Below are 12,325 nucleotides of genomic sequence, written 5' to 3' on the forward strand. Positions count from 1 at the left end.
ATTTGTGTCCAAGAAAAATGTTCTCATCCTCCACAACAATTTTCAATCATTGTTTAAGCCCTCAATGAACTAACATTTTCAAAAAACAATTGTTGGGACATAATTGACTGTGACACTCAAGATGGCTACCAAGTAAGCAGTTCTTATTTTTTCTCTCCAGATAAAAGTTTACATTTTGTCATAGTACCTAGTCAACTTTTTAGTTCTCATTACCGAAACATGAGTTTGTAAATGCATATATTTAATGTAATACATGTTGCGGTAATGACATCAAAAAAATCGACTTCAAGGGCTTTTTAAAAAATATGATGCTAGACACCACCTATATCTGGATTTCGTGAGAATCACCCATTCGTGTATTTCAGTTCTGTTTTTTAGCATGGATGAATAGATGATCTCAGCTCCAGGCTGGAACAAGTGAAGCAAAACAACCGGCTAATGAATGAAAGGCTTGTTGAAAAACTTTGAACTGCTTTTCTAAAGTGTAAGCCACTAAACTGACTATCTGCCACTTACTACTTTCTATTGGTCGTATTAACTCACTTGAAATAGTACTGTAGTATACTTTCATGATTCACTATAATAAACTGAACTACACCGTATGCTGTAGTATTTTATAGTAATTATTACACTTTGTTAATGTATACTAAAGTATTCTTTAGTATTAGTGAATTGATAGACTGTAGCAAATACTGTAGTATACCTTAGCATTTACTATAGTAAATCATAGTAAACTGTTGTATATTATAGTAATTACTACACTTTGTAAATGTATACTACAGTATTCTTTAGTATTAGTGAACTGATAGACTGTAGTAAATACTGTAGTATACCTTAGCATTTACTATAGTAAATTGTAGTAAACTGTTGAATATTATAGTAATAATTTCACTTTGATAACATATACTACAGTATTCTTTAGTATAAATGAAATAATAAACTGTAGTAAATACTGTAGTATAATTTAGTTTTTACTATAGTAAATCGTAGTATAATGTTGTATATTATAGCAACTACTACACTTTGTTAATGTATACTACAGTATTCTTTATTATTAGTGAATTGATAAACTGTAGTAAATACTGTAGTATACTTTAGTTTTTACTATAGTAAAGTGTTGTATACTGTTGCATATTATAGTAATTACTACACTTTGTTAATGTATACTACAATATTCTTTAGTTTTAATTAATTGGTAGACTGTAGTATACTTTAGCATTTACTATAGTTAATCCGATTAACTATAGTAAATGCTAAAGTATACTACAGTATTAACTAAAGTTTATCAATTCACTAATACTAAATAATACTGCCGTATACATTAACAATGTGTAGTAATTACTATAATATACAAGAGTTTACTACGATTAACTTAATCGTAGTAAACTCTTGTATATTATAGTAATTACTACACTTTGTTAATGTATACTACAGTATTCTTTAGTATCAGTGAATTGATAAACTGTAGTAAATACTGTAGTATACTTTAGTTTATAGTATATGTATACTGTTGTATATTATTTTAATTACTACACATTGTTAATGTATACGGTAGTATTATTTAGTATTAGTGAATTGATAAACTGTAGTTAACACTGTAGTATACTTTAGCATTTACTATAGTAAATTGTAGTAAACTGTTGAATATTATAGTAATAATTTCACTTTGTTAATGTATACTACAGTATTCTTAATTGATAAACTTTAGTAAATACTGTAGTATACTTTATTATTTACTATAGTAAATCGTAGTATACCGTTGTATATTATAGTAACTATTACACTTTGTTAATGTATAGTCTGGTATTCTTTATTATTCATGAATTGATCAACTGTAGTACATACTGTAGTATACTTCAAAATTCACTATGGTAAATTATCTAGGAATTTTGCTACAGCAAATACATAAGTATACTATAGTTTTTTTTTATGTGGAAGTAACATGACCTAATGGAGAACAATGCATTCACAGCATTTATTAATATTAGTTAATGCTGTTTTAAACTTTTACTGAGTATTTAATTGTTATTGCACAACGATCAAACAATTGTATTGGTGTGGTAACTAAAATGAACAAAGATGAATAAATAGCCTACTGTGAAGGTCATGTTTGATAATGCATTTACTAATGTTTATGAATCAGATATTGCTTTAAACTATATATCCACACGAGATAAGATGCAATGGGCCACACCAAAACATCCCATCAGTCTGGGTGCATTGTATCAGTTGAATTATAAACATTGTAAGTAATGTACTCATCAGCCCAGGTTTCAAAGCATAGCAGTAGTGTAAAGAAACGTGAAAACCTTCAACAAAAAGGATTTTGTCTGGCCAACATTTCCACCTCACCCAAAAGGATGCGATTGGGTTTCAAAGATCTACAATAGGATGAAGTTTCACACCAACATTCCATGTGGCGCGCGCGTCTGTGTTTCGTTTTATGATCATAATAAATGTAAGGTTACTGTAATGTTTTTAAATGATCACTCACCACTCCTACATTCCCTCTGTTGGCATCTCCATTCAGCTCCATCGCTTCTGTCGCCATTCCTCGTCTTTAGATGAATATCTATAGCAGTCCGTTTACGGCTCGGTTTCACTCTGCTGCATTATGAGCTCATGGACTGTCTGTGAAAGGGAAAGTAGGCGGGGCAAACAATCTGCCAATCACTCTGTACCGCGCAACAACAAAGTTACCCGGCAAACACAACCTAATGAACCTAATGCAAAGTTCATGCTCTTATATATCACATTTTTTAATTAGTTCCCTATATGTAAAACTACTGTAGCATACTTTAGTATATACTATATTAAACTGTAGTAAAATAGGCCTACTTCAGTACCTTACAGTAACATGACATAGTTTACTACAGTTTATCAATTTACTATAGTTAATATTATTAATATAATATCCTACAGTATACTACCATTTACTATAGTAATTATGCCTTACAAGTGTGACGTATATGGCTTTGTTTTTAGGTTTTAAAACATGGTTTCCTGTTAGCTTGTCCAACAGGGTTTTGTGAAACAAAAGGACACTGGCCATAAGGTCATATAGCTCTGACTTCATGCCAACAGGTTTGCTATGGCAACATCGGGCATTGAATAGGACAGGAAGTGCTAAATGTGTTTGTGCTGCCATCTAGTGGTGGTTAAACTCTACTGGACAAGTTGAACTGTAATATAATTTAGTATTTATTATAATAAACTATAGTACATTTCACTAGTATATTAAAATAAATAACTAGACTTTGTTAATATATAGGCCTATAGTATTTTGTAGTATTAACTATAGTGAATACTGTATAGCATGCATTCTGCTAAAGAATTTGTAAATAATTTACTACAATAAATACTAAACTAGGCTATACAACTTTAATATTTTAAGTGGAAAGGAACAGAACATTAAATGAAGTTGTCTGCAACCCATAAATACATACAATGCATTGCACAAAGTACGCGCAGCTGTCTCCAGTAGGTGGTAGAGTTTCTTTCAGAAAGAGAGGAGAGGAGACAAGGAGGGGCAGCATATAAAAGCATCGTCATACAACATTCATTCCTGGCATTAAATATTCATCACTCTTACCGAGTCACCCGGACCTAAAGTGTACATATAGAGCGCGCACTCAATGACATCATATACCAAGGAAATTAATTACTTAAACAAATGTATCACTTAAGCACATATGAACCTTAAATATCTCTATTAATTATTACTTCTGACATCTCTGCATATAGATGCGCCCTGTTCAGTCCTTCAACCGAGCTTTTGGTCACGTCACGTAAGTGTTTGGGCGGACCCAGCGGTCCGTGGGGTCTGTGACGACCTGCGCAAAGGAGGATAAGGGTGCCGCCTAAAAACAGAGGCTTTTATTGGACCGGCATCGCTACTTGATGTCCGTGTTGCAAAGTGCATCAGCAGGGGAAAACAAACTAAGTATGAAAGCCTGCGCAACTAGCACATAAAGACCGGAGAGCCTTTGGGGAGGTGTTGGTGCCGTATTATCCGAGATGAGCAAAGCGCTGCCGCAGTGAGCAAATAATCTGATCAACACTCCTGCACCGGATTTTATGTCGTTGACATTTATTGACCGAAGGCTTTATTAACAGATATGCGGCTGCTTGGTGAAAGTACAGGTTGGGTGAGAGATAATGCAATGCGCTTTTATTTAACATTCAGTGCGGGCCATCCGGAGATATTGTAGCATCTGCGCACTTCGGACTTTTATGACGGATTAGACAACATGACAACCATTGTCAACCACCAAACATGGTGAGTTAGACAGATATTGGTTTTAAAAACAAATAATCTACAGCTTTAAAAGGCCATTTGATGCATGGATTTGTGATGGTAATGCAATGGAGTTGAGGGAGGTTGCCTCGTGCTTGAAATTCTTACAGTTAGTGTATAGTTATTGTTACAGTGTATGCTTCGCTCTTTAAACTAACTTTAAAGTATGCATTTATAAGTCATACTGGAAATGATATGCCAACGTCCTCGAATGATGCCAAACTGCGTCAGTTGAGACTGGCGTTGCATGTGCATCTGTTTAATAGCGAGGACCATGCACAATGTCACGGCTGAATGTCACAGATAAGTGTCCAACTGTACACGGACCATGGAAAACCTGACCGGTTCTGAACAGCAGCCCGTGGGCTTTGGGGTTCCCTCAAAAAAGACTGTAACTTATGAAAATGGTCACGAACATTGCACCCACGTGGACCCCGCTGCTGCGGCACACAGAGGGGCCAGTGATCCTACCGCATACCCCCTATCGGATTACAGGGGTCTGGTTCGTCAGAGATTCATACGCAGAAGTTTGTGGTTCTCCGAGTCAGAGGATCAAGACCCCGAGGCGTCGGAGTGCGACAGTCACAGTCCGGTTAAAACCGCGCATTCGCGAAGCGCACGCATAGCTGTCCGGAAGAGCACGAACGCGGTGAGTCAGGTGGGACTGGAGCAAGATGTCAACGAGAACATCTGCAGAGAGCAAGAGACCAGCGAGACCGAGCAAAAACAAGATGCTGAAGCGTCTGAAACGGCCAGGAGTGTGGGGAAAGCTGGAAGCGACGAAAACGACAATGAAGAGGAGGCCGGGATGAAGGCGATATCCACCTCTCCAAGTGGACGCTTTCTGAAGTTTGATATAGAGCTGGGCAGAGGGTCCTTCAAAACTGTCTATAAGGGCCTGGACACAGAGACCTGGGTGGAGGTGGCCTGGTGTGAACTTCAGGTAAGAAAATGCAATCACATATATTTGGTCTTTAACATCCTAAGACATTTTTGTTGTTGTTTGCACCATAATATTTAATTCTGTGTAACTGAAACCTGTTGTAAACAAACGTGGAAAATTACACTGCTTCATGTTTAAAGAAAAATATTTGTTTATTATATTCATTGGTTCTTCGTAACCCCAAAATAGCTGGAAGAAATCTGAAAAAAGCTCGGTTCTTAGGAGGTTATTGTCAACCACTGTAAGATCCTAAAAATAAAGGTTTGTGAAAGGTCATTTATTGACTGTATGGGTCCATAACGAAGCTTCAGCATGTTACTGCATGAAAAAATATTAATGCTTGAATCTTAAGATATTAAAAGAGTCTTGTTTTTATTCACATTATAATTTTCTTCTGTTTACTAGTTTTAATGATCTCCTACATAGTAAAAATTATACCATACTTCATATTTTTTAAAGTACTTGTTTTTTAATGCAATCTTCTTTATTTATTCATGTAAAGTTACCCAAAATATTAAACTAGTTAAACATACACAGTAAAAATAAGCTATAAAAGTACTGGAAAATCACAAGCTGTTAACTTAAAGTTTACAGCCTTTCTTTAGCTTTTTAAATATTTACTTATCATATTTATTATACCACAATATGATAGCAAGTAAGAAGATAATTGTCTCAGTACTGGATTTAGCAAAGTGAATTACCAAATTATTATTATTATTGTGTTACCTAAACACAAGTTCTTCTGAACAATATTAATCACAAAACAATAACTCTTCTAAATCTTAAGGATAAATAAACATTAAACTCAAACAAGTCTTTCTTTTCAGTGAAAAAGCATGCTGCAAACTACAAATCCAAAGCCTACACTGTAAAAAATAATACGCTGGATTTACTTTAAAATCATTTTTGCATCCACTTTTTTAAGTACATTTTACTTGAAATTTTAAGCAAGTGCATAAATACTTTAAAAAATGGACGCAAAAATGATGCACTATATTTTAAAGTAAATCCAGCATATTATTCGGTGTAGCTAGTTTACCAAAATCATTCATGTAGTTTCAACACAAAAATATTAAGTTAGCAAATTAAGTGTATTAAACATATAAAATTAAGATAAAATTTACTTGCAAATGTGTTTATTTACAATTATTCAAAAAATATAATATTCAAAACAAAAATTAGTTATTTAATTCCAAAGATTTTTGTGTTTTTTACCTAAAATTTTGATTGAAAAACACTATTTTAATTTTTTATTAAATCTACTGAGGTACATATTTTTTTTACAGGGTATGAACAGCTTTGTGGTTGTTATGTTTAGTGCTAAACCCTTTAATGTATTTCATTGCTTACTCCAAGAAATGAAACAGTCAATTAGACCGGCTGACTGGTATAAACACAAACCAGCTCTGGAGAGCAGCATTGCAAATCCCTAAAGGATCAGTCTCTCCTGCATAGACAGTCATGTGACAGGGTCTAGTCATGTGATCTTATACCTGCTGAAATGATGCAATAGTGCAATGCGATCACATACTTACATAATTCTCTTACCTCTGTTATATACAGTATTGCAACTCTTTATTTTACCAGCAACAAGATATTTTTAATGATTTAAATATCTTCATGTGCAGTGCACATACAGTAAAGCACAGATCTTTGTGACTAGGCATGACTATGCAGCTGTGATTTCTGAAGTCCTGCTGCTGTGTCTGTCTGCACGACTGTTTCTGTGATTTTTATTACCTCTTCTAAAGGTTGTTTTTGTATTATATGCGGATATATTCTGCTTTATGACATGAACAAAATGAGAGTCTAAATGTACTCACTTACTGTATAGTTAAACTGTTGTGCATAGCCGAATCAGCATGAAAAAATGCTGACAAATGCCCTCAAATCTGCAACAAGGAGAGAGAGAGAGAGAGAAAGAGAGCAAGGAGAAACAGAAAGATACAGGTCAGTCGAGACGAAGAAGGCTGTGTACTAGAGAACCATTGCTTCCCTGACATCAAACAATAGCTCTCTGGAGACATAAGCTTCTCTTTACACACATTTTGTATGGACTGTTTTATGTACAGTAGATCATCCAACACTGACTCATATTTAAGACACATCTGTGCTAAATATGTATCCCTCCAGTTATTATTAGTTATTTGTGCTGGAGTCTTAAACTGAGCCCCATCTTGGGAATATTGATAGTGCCACGCCCTGGCCATATAGTGAAACACAATAACCTTTATGGAAGTTGAGCATCACCTCTGAAAATAAATCACAGCCAGGGTTTAAATTATAAGCTGGATAAAAATGATATAAAATGCAATTACACTTGAATGAATGATTAATATTAAGTTATTTAATAGGGCTGGGTATCGATTCAGATGTTCCAGATCGATTCGAATTCGATTCACAAGCTATCGTTTCGATTTCGATTGTCGATTTGATTTTTGATTCCGATTCTCGGAACGATTTTTATACTCGAACACTTGAATGAATGATTAATATTAACTTATTTAATAGGGCTGGGTATCGATTCAGATGTTCCAGATCGATTCAATTTCGATTCACAAGCTATCAAATCGATTAGATTCCGATTCTCAGAATGATTGGTTTTTATACTCGAACACTTGAATGAATGATTAATATTAACTTATTTAATAGGGCTGGGTATCGATTCAGATGTTCCAGATTGATTCGATTTCGATTCACAAGCTATCAAATCGATTAGATTTAGATTCTCAGAATTATTGATTTTTATACTGGAACACTTGAATGAATGATTAATATTAACTTATTTAATAGGGCTGGGTATCGATTCAGATGTTACAGATCGATTCGATTTCGATTCACAAGCTATCGTTTCGATTTCGATTGTCGGTTTGATTTTTGATTCCGATTCTCAGAATGATTTTTTTACTCGAACACTTGAATGAATGATTAATATTAACTTATTTCATAGGGCTGGGTATCGATTCAGATGTTCCAGATCGATTCAATTTCGATTCACAAGCTATCAAATCGATTAGATTCCGATTCTCAGAATGATTGGTTTTTATACTCGAACACTTGAATGAATGATTAATATTAACTTATTTAATAGGGCTGGGTATCGATTCAGATGTTCCAGATTGATTCGATTTCGATTCACAAGCTATCAAATCGATTCGATTCTGATTCTCAGAATGATTGGTTTTTATACTCGAACACTTGAATGAATGATTAATATTAACTTATTTAATAGGGCTGGGTATCGATTCAGATGTTTCAGATCGATTCGATTCACAAGCTATCAAATCGATTAGATTTAGATTCTCAGAATTATTGATTTTTATACTCGAACACTTGAATGAATGATTAATATTAACTTATTTAATAGGGCTGGGTATCGATTCAGATGTTACAGATCGATTCGATTTCGATTCACAAGCTATCGTTTCGATTTCGATTGTCAGTTTGATTTTTGATTCCGATTCTCGGAACAATTTTTTTACTCGAACACTTGAATGAATGATTAATATTAACTTATTTAATAGGGCTGGGTATCGATTCAGATGTTACAGATCGATTCGATTTCGATTCACAAGCTATCGTTTCGCTTTCGATTCTCGATTTGATTTTTGATTTTGATTCTCATTTCTCGGGATGATTTTTATACTCAAACACTGGAATGAATGATTAATATTAACTTATTTAATAGGGCTGGGTATCGATTCAGATGTTCCAGATCGATTCAATTTCGATTCACAAGCTATCAAATCGATTAGATTCCGATTCTCAGAATGATTGGTTTTTATACTCGAACACTTGAATGAATGATTAATATTAACTTATTTAATAGGGCTGGGTATCGATTCAGATGTTTCAGATCGATTCGATTCACAAGCTATCAAATCGATTAGATTTAGATTCTCAGAATTATTGATTTTTATACTGGAACACTTGAATAAATGATTAATATTAACTTATTTAATAGGGCTGGGTATCGATTCAGATGTTACAGATCGATTCGATTTCGATTCACAAGCTATCGTTTCGATTTCGATTGTCGGTTTGATTTTTGATTCCGATTCTCGGAACGATTTTTTTACTCGAACACTTGAATGAATGATTAATATTAACTTATTTCATAGGGCTGGGTATCGATTCAGATGTTCCAGATCGATTCAATTTCGATTCACAAGCTATCAAATCGATTAGATTCCGATTCTCAGAATGATTGGTTTTTATACTCGAACACTTGAATGAATGATTAATATTAACTTATTTAATAGGGCTGGGTATCGATTCAGATGTTTCAGATCGATTCGATTCACAAGCTATCAAATCGATTCGATTCTGATTCTCAGAATGATTGGTTTTTATACTCGAACACTTGAATGAATGATTAATATTAACTTATTTAATAGGGCTGGGTATCGATTCAGATGTTTCAGATCGATTCGATTCACAAGCTATCAAATCGATTAGATTTAGATTCTCAGAATTATTGATTTTTATACTCGAACACTTGAATGAATGATTAATATTAACTTATTTAATAGGGCTGGGTATCGATTCAGATGTTACAGATCGATTCGATTTCGATTCACAAGCTATCGTTTCGATTTCGATTGTCAGTTTGATTTTTGATTCCGATTCTCGGAACAATTTTTTTACTCGAACACTTGAATGAATGATTAATATTAACTTATTTAATAGGGCTGGGTATCGATTCAGATGTTACAGATCGATTCGATTTCGATTCACAAGCTATCGTTTCGCTTTCGATTCTCGATTTGATTTTTGATTTTGATTCTCATTTCTCGGAATGATTTTTATACTCAAACACTGGAATGAATGATTAATATTAACTTATTTAGGGCTGGGTATCGATTCAGATGTTCCGGATCAATTCGATTTCAATTCGGAAGCTTTCAAATTGATTAGATTTCGATTTTATTTTTGATTACAATTCTCGGAATGATTTTTATACTCGATTCTCGATTCAACTCAAAAAGAAATTAAAAGCCACAACACTATCGTCATCGTCTTGCTTGCGAAATCTAAAATGCTTTCAAACCTCTGACTTTTTATGTGAAGGTTGCATCAATGTCGACGAAGCACCTGAAACTGCCATTTTAAGCACCGAATGAATGAATGACAGGCTCGCCTCTCGCCCCTTGATAACATCACGCAAGGCAAAGAAGAGGGTGACATCTAGTAGAGAAGACTAGTAATTAGATTAACGTTAATCTTACGTTCAATGTTTGCGTAAATAAATATGAAAAAAATAAATAAATCGATTTGTTGCCTTTGAGAATCGATTTTGAATCGACCACATGAAAACAACAACAACAACGATTAGTCGAATAATCCATTTTTTTGCCCAGTCCTATTATTTAACATACAGTACTTTTCTGTACTCGTCATGTTTACTGTCAGCAGCATAGCATCATTTCTAACATAGGAATGTTGCTGATGATACATTAATTGCTTGTGTTTTCTCAAGTTACTGTTGATAAAAGCATCTAATGGATCAATGCAAATGTAAATTGCACACGATCTATGAGCTTTAAAATAAAAGTAACCACCACAGTGGTTTTATTGGTCAGCTAGCATGATGCTATGTATGTACATTCTGTAAGGAACAACTCAAATCTTTTCTCTGCTTGTAAGATTTACTAAAAAAAAGACATAGCATTTTTCGCAATATGCATTATTTTAAAGCAGTGCTTTGTGGTATATAGAGTTTTGGTAATATTGGTACTATCGGTATGGTTTGATATTACCCTCATTGCAACAGAAGATTTGCCAAAAATGTACATTGAGGTCAGATGTAAGCTTTCCTTAAATATTTTTATAATAGGGAGGAAAACCATGTCATTGAATTTTATTTTCATCATATGCCGTTTTAATAAAGGTGTTGGTGACATCTCACATGAGGCTTTGACTGCATGCAAACATTTATTCCACGTGGTAGAAATAGGTTAATGTTTAAAATTCCTCTTCTTATTTGCTCAGTGGTATTTTTGGTCGTAAATGTTGAAAGTATCAGAATTATAATATTACTGAATTGTATTAGATGCATACTTGCACATTCAATTTGATGGCAAATTAAGAATAAATCAATGGAGGAAGATTTCTGTGTGTCATGGAGTTCATGGGAGCTATCAGATAGCGCAGTGTTGGAGTGAATCTCTGAGGTTTTATCGCCTGATCCCAAGGGACAGAGATGTTACAGATACTCCCTGTCAGCATTTAATAGCGTTAACAGCAGAAGCAAATGCAGATGCAAAGATATTGATTTGGTCAGAGCTCTCTGGTCATCGTAACACCAACAATCTGCAAGCTTTGTGAAACTACACATACATCTGTTTCCACCCTGTTGCATTTTGTGTCAATAAAGATTTGTAATGAATCCCATTGCAGAATGCTTGAATTTCGCCATAATATTTTCAGCATTGTGCTCCAAATCAAAGCACTACAGTATGTTAATCACACATCCTACTCTTTGAGATTTATGCATATTGTGCCTTTCATGTTGTCTCAATTTGCTCTAACAATGAACGCTTGTAGTTGTTTTTTATTTCTCATCTGCCTTTTATCTTCCTCTTGACTTTTTTCTTTCTTTATCAAAATTGCATCATATTTACAGATATCCAGACCACCACCACATACAAATACAAAAATACAAACAAAGACAGCAAGTACAGTTTTTATATGTTCAGAAAGCAATAATAAGCAATAAATAGCCATAATAATAAGTATGCACCATCATCTTTTACTAGTCAGTGATTGCTACAAGTTTGTTTATACATCACCTAACTTCTTAATCTGTCTCTCTTCTTTAACGCTACATCAGGATCGAAAGCTGTCCAAAGCAGAGCGTCAGAGGTTTAAAGAGGAAGCGGAGATGCTAAAAGGTCTCCAGCATCCAAACATTGTGCGTTTCTACGACTTTTGGGAATCTCCTCTAAAAGGGAAGAAGTGCATTGTTTTAGTCACCGAACTTATGACGTCTGGAACGCTAAAAACGTGAGTCAAATATGTGGCCTTGGCCTGGACCACAAAACCAGTCATAAGTCGCACAGATATATTTGTAGCAATATATAGCC

General features: G+C 34.3%; 2 protein-coding genes across 8 annotated transcripts in view; one reads left to right on the forward strand and one right to left on the reverse strand.

Annotated features, from left to right (window-relative positions):
* The window catches only part of ninj1 (ninjurin 1), a 48,694-nt gene that overhangs the window by 12,198 nt on the left and 24,171 nt on the right, over positions 1–12,325 (reverse strand). The window contains exons 2-3 of the mRNA XM_055183577.2: positions 7,068–7,132; positions 2,495–2,631 (exon numbers count right to left, since the gene is read on the reverse strand). Coding sequence (XP_055039552.1) covers positions 2,495–2,551 — 57 coding nt within the window. The 5' untranslated portion in view covers positions 2,552–2,631; positions 7,068–7,132. The remainder of the gene's footprint in view (positions 1–2,494; positions 2,632–7,067; positions 7,133–12,325) is intronic.
* wnk2 (WNK lysine deficient protein kinase 2) overlaps positions 3,669–12,325 on the forward strand; it is a 33,695-nt gene continuing 25,038 nt past the window's right edge. For 2 of the 7 annotated variants that reach the window (XM_055183544.2, XM_055183547.2), the window contains exons 1-2: positions 3,672–5,240; positions 12,073–12,245. In XM_055183544.2, coding sequence (XP_055039519.2) covers positions 4,626–5,240; positions 12,073–12,245 — 788 coding nt within the window. In that variant the 5' untranslated portion in view covers positions 3,672–4,625. Of the gene's footprint in view, positions 5,241–12,072; positions 12,246–12,325 lie in introns of all 7 variants that reach the window. The other 5 variants (XM_055183543.2, XM_055183548.2, XM_055183549.2 and 2 more) reach the window with 4 other exon arrangements.

Source organism: Misgurnus anguillicaudatus, chromosome 14 (genome assembly GCF_027580225.2).
Source record: "Misgurnus anguillicaudatus chromosome 14, ASM2758022v2, whole genome shotgun sequence".
Lineage (NCBI taxonomy): Eukaryota > Metazoa > Chordata > Actinopteri > Cypriniformes > Cobitidae > Misgurnus > Misgurnus anguillicaudatus.